General features: G+C 42.2%; 1 protein-coding gene across 1 annotated transcript in view; it reads left to right on the top strand.

The window, feature by feature from the left end:
• The window catches only part of LOC138783541 (intraflagellar transport protein 70A), a 50,169-nt gene extending 42,649 nt beyond the window's left edge, over positions 1–7,520 (top strand). The window contains exons 17-19 of the mRNA XM_069958347.1: positions 313–391; positions 5,910–6,039; positions 7,307–7,520. Coding sequence (XP_069814448.1) covers positions 313–391; positions 5,910–6,039; positions 7,307–7,443 — 346 coding nt within the window. The 3' untranslated portion in view covers positions 7,444–7,520. The remainder of the gene's footprint in view (positions 1–312; positions 392–5,909; positions 6,040–7,306) is intronic.
• Positions 7,521–15,444: the final 7,924 nt, after the last annotated feature.

Below are 15,444 nucleotides of genomic sequence, written 5' to 3'. Positions count from 1 at the left end.
CCAAAGGTTCCCCATCTCTGCTGTATAGCTTAGATGCATGTACTGCAATCCACAAAATTTGGCTATTGTAGTCACCCCAGCGTGGCATGTCTTCAGAAAAGACATCTGCAGCTTGGAAGAAAGTATACTTAGTTGATGTATGTTCAAATCATACTATACTATAATAGATTTAATGCAGTAGAGTCTTTGGCTCCAGCTTCATATCACAATGTAAAGTTCCCACTCTGTATGCATCTCACAAAGCTTCTCTGAGCATCTGGTATTTTTAGAACTCTTACTAGTGATTTATGTTTGCTTTCTGTTTTGCTCCAGAACTCTTTACTGCGCCAAAGGGAATTATGAATTCGGCATATCACGAGTTATCAAAAGCTTGGAGCCATACAACAAAAAGGCAAGTATGAGCATAAGCTAGACCACAGAGATTTAGTCTTTGTGTGTGGTATTACAATTAAGCTCAAATTTAGGACAAGAGTGTAGCTGTTTCTGGAAGAAAGTGGGCATGTTTGTCTAAGGGTCCTATTCGATGGGCCAAACAGGGCCCGATCAACGATGTAAACGAGCGCTGATCTGCTAGATCGGCACTCGTTCATTGGGCCTATTCCTCGGCCCGACAATCGTTAGCGAGAGCTGCAGGGACATGGTTATCGATGTCCTTGCAGCCCTTGCAGCATACATTACCTATCCGATCCGTCTTCCTCACCGGGTCCCGCGGCGCAGCATCAACTCCGGAGCGGCCTTACTGAGCTGTCAGACCGCTCAGCCAATCACTGGCCGCGTCTGTCGCGGACAGTGATTGGCTGAGTGGTCTGACAGCTCAGTCAGGCCGCACCGAAGCTGATGCTGTGCCGCAAGACCCGTGGAAAAAAACGGAGCGGAGGAGAAGCCCTGCTAGGTAATGTATGCTGCTTCTCACATCGTCGGTCGCTATTCAACGAAGCGATGCACGGTGGGTCACCGATGATTTTAGCTTTGGGCCTAAATAAACAATCAGTCGATGACACGATCATCAGCTAATCGTTTTCTCTATTCCACCGAGCGATATTGGGCCGATTTCGCCGATTATCGCTCCGTGGAATAGGCCCCTAAGCCTGAATGAAACCTTTAAGGGTAGCTTCACACATACCACACCGCAGTTGATTTTCTGCTGCGGATCCGCAGCAGATTTGATTAAAGGAATGAGCACAGCATCAAATCAAATCTGCGCAGCAGATTTTACAGTGCGGATTTGATGCTGTGTTCATCCATTCAGTCAAATCTGCTGCGGATCCGCAGCAGAAAATCCGCTGCGATACAGTACGTGTGAAGCTACCCTTAGGCTATGTTCACACAATGTTTTTTAGCGCCCATTATTTGATACTCCAAAGCACATCAGTTATTTTGAGCATCAAATAACGGCTGCTGTTTAACATACTGTGGCCTCTGGTACATTATTCTAGGTTAGGTTCGAGATGGCCCTTTTGGTGTGTTTTTATTTTTCTATAAAGGTCCATTGAGTTTATTATAAAAGATGGTTAAAAGGATGGTGAATTTAAAAAACTGTTTGTAAACTACATAAAACAACAGCCGCAGTTTATTAAATAAAGGCCGCAAATTAATGACATAAACATAAATTTGACAACCGCTGTGAAGTGCAACAGTTATTTTATAATAGAATGCCGACTGTTATTTAATGAAAAAATACAGGGTGTAAATATGGCTTTAACGGGGTATTCCCAATCCGAGCATCCACAGGATTTGCCATGCATTTTAGGGATCTTCTGTATGGGAAAAATAGGAATCCCCCCCAAGATGCCTGGTAAGCCGACAGCTGCATCCCTATGGAAAATAAATTGACGCATATGTGCCAGACTGTTTCAGTAATTCCTATAAAAGTGAAAGGAAAGAGCGTTAGCCTCCTATTAGTTCTCTGTCTGAATAGACCAAAAAAATAAAAGGAATGGCTACATTGCAGAACCAAGACAGACTATCACATTTGAGGATATTTAATTTGAGAAAAGGACATCCTAAGGTGATCTAAGTACAATGTAGAATTATATGAGTAGACAGAGCTGCCTAGTGATCTTTTTACAGCAAGAGGGCATCTCCTACGTCTGAAGGAACAGCAGGAGTCGTGGAACCGCCGCTATCAATGGCTAAAGCTGCACCAGGGAGCGGAGTCTAAGGGGCCGGTGGTTTCCCAGAGCCCACCAAAAGGTGGGATGGACTTGCTGCAGCAGGCGACTCCCAGCTGGTTACCCCTGGCTTGGCTTGCTAGCAGAGGCAGGCGAGATGCAGCTGGAGACACGCAGGCAGGACTCTGGAACTACGGCAGGAACACAGGCAGCAACCATGGGCAGGAATCACAGGCAGAAAAGCTGGGATGCTAAGGGCAGCAAATACAGAAGCTCCAAAAGGGAGGGTCAGGACAGGTGTAACATAGGAGAGTGCTTCAGGTGAAGCAACCAATTAAGGGCGTACTGCCCCTTTAAATCTGTGAAAGCCAGCGTGCACACCCTAGGAGGTGGGGACATGTGCATCGGCCGGGAAGAGAAAGAGCAGGAATGTGGAGCAGTGAGGTGTCCCGTGGGCGGGGGTTGGTCAAAGAGGAAGTGGTGGCGGGCCCTGGCATGTTGGCTCTGGTGTCCACCTGGACTAAGAAGCTGTGTGTGCACGGATAAATCTTTTCTGTGAAAACAGTGAGACTGTGGAACTCTCTACCAGATTCATGAAGGGTACTCTGTTACCTCCAGAATACCCCTAAACTACAGTTATCGGTAAATACTTCAAATCATTCCAAATCTATTATTACACTAATTCCAAATCTATAATTTTATATTTCATCTCACTTCTTCATACATTTTGAACCCCGCAGACAATTGTCACCTCTTTTTTATCGCTTGGCTACTAGTCTTCTCAATGCATCTATGCCTCAGTTGTAGGCTTACAGCATGAGAATTCAAATGCATAGAAAGATAAACATAACGGATCCAGGATCAGAGTCTTGTAAGCTTTTTACTTATAGTTTTCACACTGTTCACGGAGTGGTAAAATTAACTGGTTATCTGTATTCCTCAGGTTGGGAAGATTACAATGATATCCAACTTGTACATGTCTTACTATGGATCCTATTTTAAAATGTTTGTAAGTGACATTAGAGAAGGTTTAATAGGCAGGATTTGTCTGTTTGCCATAGGGTTGATGTTCCTGGAGGTGTCTGCAATTTGGTAAATAATTTCGCTTCACTAGATAAGTGATCAGAACAAATGAAACTCCAGTTCAGTGTTTCCAAATGTAAAATAATTCACTTGAGGAGGAGGAATCCTCTGGCTGAATATCATATTAGCAGTACTGTTTTAGCGAAGACTCCAGAAGAGAAGGATTTAGGGGTAGTGATTTCTAACAGCCTTAAATGTGCAACCAGGCAGTAGGGTAAGCAGATCACATGCTGGGCTGTATTGCTAGAGGTAAAACTGGGAGAAAGAGGGAGATTGTGATCCTGCTGTATAGAGCTCTGTTAAGAACAAATCTGGAATTCTGTGTCCTGTTCTGGAGACCTCATCTACAAAAATTTATTGATAAAATAGAATGGGTCCAAAGCTGAGCTACAAAAATTGTGGAGGGTCGCAGGAATAAAACCAGGAAAGGGAACCTGTCACCTGGGAGAGCGGGGCCAAACCCACCCCATCCCTTAATAGAGTGCCCAATACTTGCCCCCCCCCCCCACCACCACAACCACCACCACCACCACCACCAATCCCGCTCTGGTTGCCGGTTCCGTCGTTGGGAAATCGCAGCTGCTCCTCTTCTCGCTTATTATGCTTATGAGCAGAGATGAGGCTGATGTCGATAGGAAATCACTATTTCCATAGGAACTAAATATGTATAGTCTGGAGGCATTGCATTTGCTTTTCCCACATTTAACACCATCGTCAGGAAACCGAAGATTTGCACTTTTCTTTCTGTCACATTTATCAAATTGCTTATAAGACTTGGACAGAATATACCAATATTTTACAAATACACAGGTAGAGGGAGAAAGGCAGGCACTACGACACTCAATATACTCCAACAGTCCAGCGATCCATATACCACATAGCCGCTCCGGTGGTGCCGGTTGTAAAAGGCCAGAGTCCACCAAACAACTGAAGACAAGTAGAGGTACAACGGCAACTCACCAAATTGGAGTGAAAAATCAGATGCTTTATTTCAGGGACAGAGCAGTGTACAAACAAGCGGTGCGTTCCACAGATAAGAGCAACGACGTTTCGCGCCTGCGCGCTTCAACTGGCTCACATAATCTACGTCATACGGCAGGCGCAGCTTTATGCGTGTGCTCAAGCCGTTGCTATAGTTACCATATTAACTCCATATGTAACGATACAAAAGACCGCCAAAACACATAACAAAGTGTATACATAAAAGAAACATATAGTTAAAACCATAACATACAACACGTCCACAGTGAATTTGCAATTATATGAAAACACTCATGTCATTTTTATCATTTAAGCCCAGGGCCCATAGGGCTCCTGTTTTCATGATCCACCAGGATTCTCGTTTCAGCAGCCGCTGATGGCGATCTCCTCCATTTCTAAATGGTTTTACTACCTCCAGACCTAGGAATTTAAGGACATTTTTATCACCATTATGTTTACTGTTAATATGATCAATTAGGCGAGTACAACCTACTCCTGTCCTTATAGAGTTACAATGTTCCCTAAATCTAACAAACAGTTGTCTGATGGTCTTACCTATATAGAAGTGACCACAGGGGCACAAGATGGCATAGACAACAAAATTAGACCTACAAGTCACCAGCTGTCTAACTTCCCACCTTGTGCCACCTATAGTCACCTCACTACCCTCCCGCATATGGCTACAAAAGGAGCAAAAACCACATTTATGATTACCTCTAGGACCACGATTTTCTAACCAGTAATTTGTTCTCATATTGGTAACATTATTGGCTTTAGATGTATTAAGTGTGTCCCTGATAGTACGTGTACGTCTATATGAAAATATAGGCTGTCTAATAGCGATATCCCTGACCTCTTCATCACTTTCTATTAAATGCCAGTGTGTCCTGATCGCATTCTGAATAACCTGGTTCATTTCTGTGTATCTAAAAGAAAAAACAAATCTCCTATCTCCTCTTTTTCTCTTTCTATATTTCACTACTTGTTCTCTAGGCTGACTCCACGCTCTATGTTTTGCTTCACTAATGATTCGGTGGGGGTAACCTCTTTCTTCTAACCTAATGGACAGTTCCTGGGCCTGTGCCAGATAACCTTCATCAGTACTATTAAGGCGTCGAAGTCGCAGGAACTGCCCATAAGGAATAGCCCTCTTAACATGGAAAGGGTGGAAGCTATCATAGTGTAATAAAGCATTGGAGGCAGTAGGTTTACGAAAACCAGACGTCGTAATGTGGCCATCCAATACTTCCACTTTTACATCCAAGAAATCCAAGGTGTCGCCTCCATATACTGATGTAAACACCATATTCATTTTAGCATCTTTATTTAGGTATTCTACAAAGCTTGAGAATTGTTCCTTGGTCCCTGACCAAATGATAAATATGTCGTCCATGAAGCGTTTATATGTGACGACATATTTAATGAATTCATTGGTCAGTGAGAAGATAAACCTCTTCTCAAACACGGCCAAAAAAATATTGCTCCTCTTCTCGCTTATTATGCTTATGAGCAGAGATGAGGCTGATGTCGATAGGAAATCACTATTTCCATAGGAACTAAATATGTATAGTCTGGAGGCATTGCATTTGCTTTTCCCACATTTAACACCATCGTCAGGAAACCGAAGATTTGCACTTTTCTTTCTGTCACATTTATCAAATTGCTTATAAGACTTGGACAGAATATACCAATATTTTATTTTGTTCTCACTAAATATCTTAATTTGGTTTACAGCTTGGAACAGACACATGGTATTATGCAAAGAGGTGCTTCCTATCTCTGCTAGAAAACATGTCAAAGCACATGATCATGCTCCAGGACAGCGTCATATATGAATGCATCCAGTTTTTGGAACATTGTGAAAGTAAGTTTTGAAAGTTTATGTGACAAGGCTGCATAGGTGAACACAGATCATGAAGCCAGCATATGTGTGTGTTACAGTTTCTTGGCAAACCTTAACATTCTATTGCAGTTTAGGCAACAGCCTGCCCTAGTACAACTTACTACGATGCAGAGAGTCTGGTGCAAAAATAGTAGTATGTATGCCCATTATTTTATGGCACTTGTACTGGTTGTATGTCTAGTGCTAGGACACTTACCCCACAAGTCCCTGTAGCTATACCCTTGGCTAAGGGTCCTATTCCATGGGCCCACCAGGGCCCGATCAATAATGTAGACCTATTCAATGGCCCGATAATCATTTAGCGAGGGCTGCAGGAACATCGTTACTGATGTTCTTGTAGCCCTTGTTAAACACCATACATTATCTATCTATGTTGCAGGTCTTCTCCTGCCCTCCTCTTCCTCCCGGTCCCACGCGCAGCAGCAGCTTCGGTGCGGCCTGTCTGAGCTGACAGACCGCTCAGATAATCACTGGCCGTGGCGGTCCTGACCAGTGATTGGCTGAGTGGTCTGTCAGCTAAAACAGGCCGCACCAAAGCTGCTGCTGCTGCTGCTGCGCGCGGTACGGGAGGAAGAAAAGCGCAGGAGAAGACCTGCAACATGCTTAGGTAATGTATTGTGCTTGTAGAATTGTCGGTCGCCCGCCGTGTATCACTATTCCATGCAGTGATGCGCGGTGGGTGCCCGATGATTTTAGGTTGGACCCTAAATAAACAATCAGCCGAATACACAATCATCAGCTGTTCGTTGCTTCTATTCCACAGAGCGATAATCGGGCCAATTCGGCTGATTATTGCTCTGTGGAATAGGCCCCCAAAGACGTACAGCTTTCCATTTCTCTCATTAATTCTTGTTAAGGTGAGTAAATATAGCCATAGTGATGTATCAGGAAACAATTATTATTTTTATGTTTATAAACAGTCAAATCAAGAGAAATTTCATCATAATAACAGTTTTTAGTCAGCTCTTGTATATATTAAAACATACATGTCTAACAATGATTTCTGTATTCTCTAATGTATCAGTGATATATAAGAGAAGGCTAGTTGGAGTGGGTTCACATTATCCGATGTATCCAAAGTGCAGAGGTTGTTGTTGGTGAAGCTTTTCGTAAGCGTAAATCAGTATTGTGGAATATCAGAACATATGTATTAGTGGTATAGAAGATCTGTGTTTTTGCTCAATATACTAACATACAATACATTGAATCAATTCTTTTCTCTTCACAGTTTATGGTAAAAACATTCCAGCCATAATCGAGCAGCCACTAGAAGAGGAAAAGATGCACATTGGCAAGAACACTGTAACTTATGAAGCAAGACAACTGAAAGCTTTAATGTATGAAATAACATCCTGGAACATGTAGTTTTCTGAAGCGTGAAACTATTTTTCTTCTTTGTGCTTTTTTCATGATATTAGAAGTATAAATGTAATTTTGTAGTGACGCTATTAAATTATTTTCTTAACAAAATATATTGTTCGTTGTCAATAATGTATTTGGGTCCTGCTTCTAGAGCTGCAAAGCTTCTGACATATGATACAGGTGCAATAACAGGATGTTCTACCAATTGCTTGTTTTTTTTCTCTAAGTATGATATTATAGGGTGATATTCTTCAGCTGGCATCTCATTTCAGCTTCTTACACACATTTACAGGCATCACTGGCCATGTGCAGTAGTGGATTCCCATCTGGTTGCATAACATATATTACAGTGGACCAACATCATTATATTTTGTACAACATACAAACCTATTGCAATGTAAAGCATAAGGGTTAAACAGCACAGCAGTTAGCATATGATCAGAGAGGCAGTGGATGTTTGTGTTTCTTTAGACATTACCGCGTAGAGGATTTCACAACTAACAGCACAGGAAAGGTGCCAAGGATGAAGGTAAGAGACATACCTTCATCCTCAGCACCCCGTGCTCTCTAGGGAGCTATCTGCAGGTTAGTTTTGTCTAACATGGTGTTAGGTCCCCTTTAAAGCGACTCTGCACCCACAATCTGTCCCCCCCAAACCACTTTATTGTCATAAAACATTACTTTTAAAATTGCAGGTCTGTGCCCTACGGGTGTATCTGTGCCCTAACTTTGCACCACCCCCTCCGTCCCTCCTCCCCACCCTCTTCATCATTAGGAATGCCACTGGAACATTTACTTCTGTTTGAACATTGCACAGGTGTCTTAATGATCCAGCCCATGTGCCATGGTAACACAGGTGGGGAATAGGAAGCAATCTGCCTGGAGCATTCCTAATGAGGAGGAGGGCGGGGAGGGGGGGGCGGAGGGGTAGTGCAAAGTTAGGGCACAGATACGCCCGTAGGGCACAGAGCTGCAATTTTAAAAGTAATGTTTTATGACAATAACTGCATCACCTGCCAAACGGACCGCAGGACAGATCTTGGATTAGAAGCAGCTATCCGAAGGTACAAGTGATTTGGGGGGTCAGATTGTGGGTACAGAGTCGCTTTAAACACTCATCACTAAAATATAACCCAAATGTACTAACCTGGCTGGATTGAATGAATTAAACAAAAATAGGATTCCTTGGAGTTCATTTCACCACAAAATGATTGTGGCATGCTTTTTCTCTGCTTTATATGCATTACAACTAGGCTCTTGTAGGCAGAAAATGTATTATAATACATTGGAAGTTGTCAAGATGGGGGGGAAGGGTGATAAATAGTTATGGACGATGAAGCCAAAGCAGAAACTACTGTATGTGCAGCTCTTTCTTATTCCGCCATGAACCCATGCAGACAATAATACACAGCAGTTAATGAAATTGTAGAATAGCCTGATGCTATAGATGTCTGTGGCTCGTGATTCGCATTAACACTCTGTACAGCACATAACTGGAATAACTCTAAAGTAGAGAGGTGAAAATAATAATGGTCTAAAGGTCTGACAAGTAATCATATGAAACGTGGTTATCAAGAGGCCCTATCCACCCCTTACAGGAAGCTGAATTGGAAAGCTCCAGATTGAAGGTGCGATTACATTGTGGTGCATGGCTGAGCTGATTAGACTTCAGCAGTCTTGTCACTCTCTGCAGTGACATATCAGAGCAAGAAATATTAACTCTCCATCCAGGAATTCAATAAAAGTTGGTGCTGAAATTGCTTTTTATATCCATTGTACTGCGGAGAAACTGCCAAACATGTTGGATTGCTTTAACATTGCTTCACTTTTTATTAGTATAGTCCCCAATTTGGCAAAAACAAACATACAAGTATGTACTCTTACCCCAGGCCATTTTTTTTCTAAGGACTACTGTACATAAAAACACATAGGGGCTGATCTGGCAGCAGATTGTTGGGTTCTTGTCCACTATATATCTCCGTTTCATCTTACAACATATTTACGAAAGGTGTGCAACGCAATTTTTCAAAAAAAACAACAAACCCACTTTTTTGTCCAAAAACCTGCCAAGTGGGTGTGTTATGGGTGTGACCTTCGAAACTCACCACAATCGACAGATTTATTAAGCACACCGTAATTTTTTTTTACAGGTTTTCTGTTCTAAAAACCAGCCACTTCTAGTGTGGCAAGATGGTTGGGTTTTAATTTTGTCCTGTGAAATACCTTCCAAATTTACTAAGGGCATACACCATATTAATGAATTTAACCTGAAAAAGACAAAAAGACTGCATAATGACTTAAAATTGGCAAATTAGTAAATGAGGTGCATAGTATCTGTGCTGTGACTTTTTAGCAGTACTTTATCCATTTTCTTTTTTTTTTCTTTGTAGTTTTGTGTGGCAGAATTTTTGGCACTCGGTTGATGCATCAAAATTTTCCCTCATGTGCACCACAATTTTGTAATATGGTTCTTCAAAAGGTGGTGTGTTGTATCCTAGAAACCTACAGATTTATTATCTAACCAAAAGCTGTGGCCTAAGGCTGGGTTCACACTGCGTTTTTGCAATCCGTTTTTTTGCGAAAAACAGATGAAAAAAACTGATGCATTTGTGTGCATCCGTTTTTCCATTGACTTCCATTGTAAAAAAAAATGGATCAAAACAGATCCGTTTTTTTTTTGACGGACACAAAAACGTAGCTGACACTACTTTTGTGTCCGTTAAAAAAAACGGATCCGTTTTGATCCGTTTTTTTTTACAATGGAAGTCAATGGAAAAACGGATCAAAGGGATGCACACAAATGCATCCGTTTTTTTCATCCGTCTTTCATCCGTTTTTTGAAAAAAAAAAACGGATCAAGAAACGGATTGCAAAAACGCAGTGTGAACCCAGCCTAAGCAGGTTGGATTTTGTAGACTAGTAGCTATTATATACCTTGTAGGGTTTTTTTTTTACTTATATTTTTTGATTGTTATGTTTCTGTGGAGAGATTGTTCAACAGAATAATCTGACAATTAGGGTAAAATATATAAATTAAAAACAGACTGTAAATACTGGCACCACTATGGTAGAGTACAGAGGATTAAAGGTAAGTTAATGCATGAGCAGGAAAGCCTGGCCAGTGGTGTCTCATTTCATTCTCTAATGTACTATGTTGCTCGCAACTAAGTGTGGTGACTTCACCTGTTGGTAGAGTTTTCAAGCAGCAAATGGAAACTTCCAATGCATTTTATTTTTATAACTTATTTTTTAATCAAGTTTTAAACAAAAATATACTCGTACAATTAAGATTCCAAAGAATAATCTGAGTTGCTGGAATGAAGTGGTAGCAAGGGGGGGGGGGAATTATCGCATCAGTTGCTAAGTAACTAACCGGCATGAGATCACTCGAGGTCTATATTGTAAGAAAAATACATTGACAATCTGTTATGCCAGCTAACAGGGATAAAACATACAAACTTACAAACATACAAATGGAAGCATAGAATGTAAGAAGTTTAAAGAGTTGGAAAACTGAATAATTGGAAGCACTATTATATCATAATGTGTACCGAAAGTATCACCTATAATACAGTTAAAGTGATATTGTCACCCCCTTTCTGTACACAGCTGAAAAGCCTCAATTGTGCAGTTTTCTTACCTTACTTTATAATAGATTTCTTGGTGATTGGTCCAATAAAAAATGCTTTTTATCATTGGTGGATTGTGCCACCTTGGCAGGGCTTCACGTCTGCAGCGCCACTTAGCCCCACACAAATTCTGCCGTTTTCATACCTTACTTTATAATAGATTTCTTGGTGCTTTTAGATTTGATTGCTGTGAGAATGTGGACAATTATTGCCACCTAAGGACCCCATATTGGATATAAATTAAAGGGGTTGCCACTTTATAGTAAAATTGCTCTGTGTACAGTATTAGTAACTGTGCTCACTGTATATACCAGTGCTTCTCAATTCCAGTCCTCAGGCTTCACCAACAGGTCATGTTTTGAGGATATCCCATACAAAGAACACCTGTGATAATACCTGATGCACTGAGTATAATTACATCACCTGTGAAATACTAAGGAAATCCTCAAAACATGACCTGTTGGTGAGGCCTAAGGACTGGAATTGAGAAGCACTGGTATATACTGACAGCAGCTCCCTGAGTACCTCAAAGAGCTAAAATCAGACTCCCCTTCTCCAGGCTGTGCTGTCCTGGTCTGTGGTGAGTTTGTCCATAACATGGCCAAACATGGAGGAGCATGTGAGCATACCCCGCCATGTTGGCCATCTTATGGACAGAATCACCACACAGCAGGGCAGCACAATCTGGAGGGTGGAAAGTCTGATTTTTACTCTATGAGGTACACAGGGAGCTGCTGTACGTATATACAGTGAGTACAGTTAATAATTCTGTACACTGAACAATTTTACTAAACAGTGGCCCACCCCTTTAATTAGCAAAATGCTTCTATATGGTTGACACAATGAGAGAATCTTTGGCTATAGGAATAAATAGGAGACCATTGTTCATCTGTTAAAGACCTTTGTAAGATCTGCTTCCTACCTTTCCCTTAAGAATTGGGTAGTGCTTGGGGTGAGAGCCATGTATACATTTAGAACCATTATAGAAATATTGTTCATATGCTGTTTCAAACAAGCGCCCCCCCCCCCTCCCCTTCCCACGTAGTTGCATTTTGCACACAGTTTATTATAAGTTATTATAATATTATAAGTCACAGTATCAGGGCTCTGGAACAGTGACTTATTAGGCGGAGCTTTCTAGCGGGAAGTATGTAGATCATCAATGCTTCCCAGTAATGGTTTACCCGGTATAGGTGTTTTAAGTGTTTTCAAGCATGTCTTGTGTGTTTCTTTTGATATGTTTTCTTCAATAAAATTAAAACTTGCTTTGATATACTCAGTTGTATTATTTGATGAGGGTCCACTTTAAGGGTGCCTTCACACCTACCGGATCCACAGCGGATCTCACTTCTGCGGATTCGAAGCGAGAACCGCTGCGGATCCGGTATCAATTCACCCCTATGATAGCACATATTCGCAGCGGGATTGACATCCCGCTGTGAATATGTGTTTTAACTCCCTGTTGCCCGCAGCCCCCCCGTCGCATCCCCCATCCCCGGCGGCGGCACATCCCCCCCATCCCGGCCACATCCCCCCATCAGCCCACCCCCAGCCCACCGCCGCCCGCATCCCGCCGCCGAGAGCATACATTACCTGCTCGGCGGCGCGGCTGCAGTGAGGCTCCGGCTCCGGTCCCGCTGAGCTGATCTGGGATGGGGGATGCGACGGCGGGGCTGCGGGCACCAGGGAGTTAAAGCACGTATTCACAGCGGGATGTCAATCCAGCTGCGAATATGTGCTATCATAGGGGTGAATTGATACCGGATCCACAGCGGTTCTCGCTTCGAATCCGCAGAAGTGAGATCCGCTGTGGATCCAGTAGGTGTGAAGGCACCCTAAATATGTTTTTTTCTGTCTTGGTGTGACATTATGTCCCCTACATGCTACTATTATCAATAGGTAATGTTGAGTATTCATTTACTAAATGTTCGAATGAGCACATTCTCTGTGAACCATACACATCTCTTATTAATCTTATTCCTTTGGCAATCTACTCATTGAAATTTGAATTCTAGATCTTTTTTTTGGATTGTCTCTAGCGGAGTGTCTAAGTAGTGGGTAGGGACAATAGAGTTCTTGTCAGAAATCAACTTCCATACTTTTAGCACTGCCACAGTGGTGGGACATTTGTAAGTGTTTTGAAAACCCGGGAGTTTGGCATCCCATAGTACATGTGTAAAATTAAGGCCCTATTACAATAAGTGATTATCGGTCGTATTTGGCCAATAATTGTTTTGTGTAATAGAAGACAACGATCAGCCGACATCGTGCATGTCTTTCTACATGTTGGAAAATAGCAGCAATATGCCGCCGTTGCTCCATGTAATAGACTGACGCTATCTTCCATGGGCCGCCCAGACGATCTTGTGATCACCCGGGCAGCTCCCCAGCTCTTACCTGCTCGCTGCTGACATGTGTAATAGTGCCAGCAGTGAGCGGGGAACGAGGATGTCTGATGTCTGGTGGTATCCCCATGTTCAGTATTGATGACTTGGAAGGGTTAACTTTGTAGAAACTCATCATGCCAAACTTATCTAGGATGTCTGAAAAACCTCTTAGTGATTTCTCAGGGGATGATAAGCATAAAATCACATTATCTGCAAATAATCCAATGCGATGCTCTCGATCGCCCACAGTTAATGCCCTCTATTGTAGATGCTTCTCTGATATGCTGAGCTAGGGGCTCCTTCACCATCGCAAAGATCAGTGGTGACAGAGGGCACCCTTGGCGAGTATAAATAGTTATCTTGAGGTCTGTAGACAATGTGCCAGAAGTGTAGACCCTAGCTGACGACGAGTATATAATGCCATTAGTGCTCTATGGGGCTCTCCTGATAAGCCAAATTTAGTTAGAATGAGACTTAGATATCCCCAATAGACCTGGTTGAACGCCTTATCGCTTCCAAATGGAGGAGCAGAGAAGGCATTCCCCGGGACCCCACCACCAAGACTATAGCAATAAACCTTCTTGTGCCACCTGCGGTCTCTCTCCTCTTTACAAATCCCACCTAGTAGTTCCTAATTAATTGGGGTAACATCTAACATCCTATTAGCTATCAAATCTATGTTTAGTTGGAGGTTTTGCTGGCTTGGTGAGAGTTATAATTAAAACTTGTAGCATCTCAGAAGGAAAGGAACCTTTTTGTGTTGCCGAGTTAAATATCACTGCTAGGTGGGGAGCTGGAAGAGTTCTGTGTAACTTGTAATATTTGATAGTAAGCCCATCAGGGCCAGGGGACCTATTTGGTTTAAGAGACTTGATGGTATCTAATACTTTTGATTCGGAAACAGGAGCTGATATCTCAAGTTATTCCTGAGATATCCTGGGGAGTTGTATAGAGTCCAGGAAATTCTAAACGCTCTCAGAAATCGGTTATGAGGTAGAAGAGTCTCCTTTTTATATAAAGAGACATAGTATTCAGTAAGGGTATTCGCTATCCCCTTTGGGTCAACAATGTTATCCCTTTTAGTGTTATAAATATATGAAATACAAAATTTAACCACCCTGGCCTGTACTTGCTTAGCTAACAGAGCCCCTGGTTTGTTTCCCTGCGAGTAATAGGGTAACTTGATCTTATTCAAAGCTAGTTCATGTTTATGGGCATTTAATTTTTACAGTTGTGCCGTGAAAGCAGTTATTACTTGTGCCTCGTAGGATCATATTGCACCTTATTTAACCTATGTAAGGTTGCCAGCTGCTGCTGTAATTGTGGGAGCTTAAGCGTGTGTGTTTTTTTAACGTAAAGCTTGCTTGAAGAAGTGGCTTCTAATTGTAGCCTCATGGGCACACCATACTGTTAAATTAGGCACCTCTCCATTGGCATTAAAGGGGAACTCCAGATAAGGAAAACTTTTTTTTTTAAATTAAAAGTACATTAAAAGTTATATAGATGTGTATATACAATGTATTACCATATCTGTACAGTTCTGCCACACTGGTAGTTGATTGACATCTAGGAAGTGAAGAAAACTGGCCTCTGTGCCAATTCACATTGTCTCCTGCTTCTTCTGCTATCCCCCCTTAGGAGACAAATCTTCCATGCCTCTGTCTCACATTGTGTGTGTTTGCTGAGGACAGGCTGATGATGCAGACAGGGGGCAGGGCGTGATCTCATAGGAGGCTTGGCTGGATCCCCCAATCCCCTGATGGATTCACCATCTCTGACCAGCCTCTCCAGCCTACACCTGTTTAGACAAGGAGAGACAGAAGCAGCTGCTGCAACTTCACAGATTGTGCAGTACTGCAATATTGTAAGCTTCTGCAGCAGGTTTATTTATTATTTTACTTCTACGTGGAGTTCCCCTTTAAAGGAAAAGTAGTCTTCAATTGCCATGGTAGTGTCAGAAGTATATTTAGAGTGGGATAATATAAAGT

This window comes from Dendropsophus ebraccatus, chromosome 2 (genome assembly GCF_027789765.1).
Source record: "Dendropsophus ebraccatus isolate aDenEbr1 chromosome 2, aDenEbr1.pat, whole genome shotgun sequence".
NCBI lineage: Eukaryota > Metazoa > Chordata > Amphibia > Anura > Hylidae > Dendropsophus > Dendropsophus ebraccatus.
The sequence above is the reverse complement of the archived record's forward strand: the minus strand, read 5'-3'. Positions and strand labels throughout refer to the sequence as shown.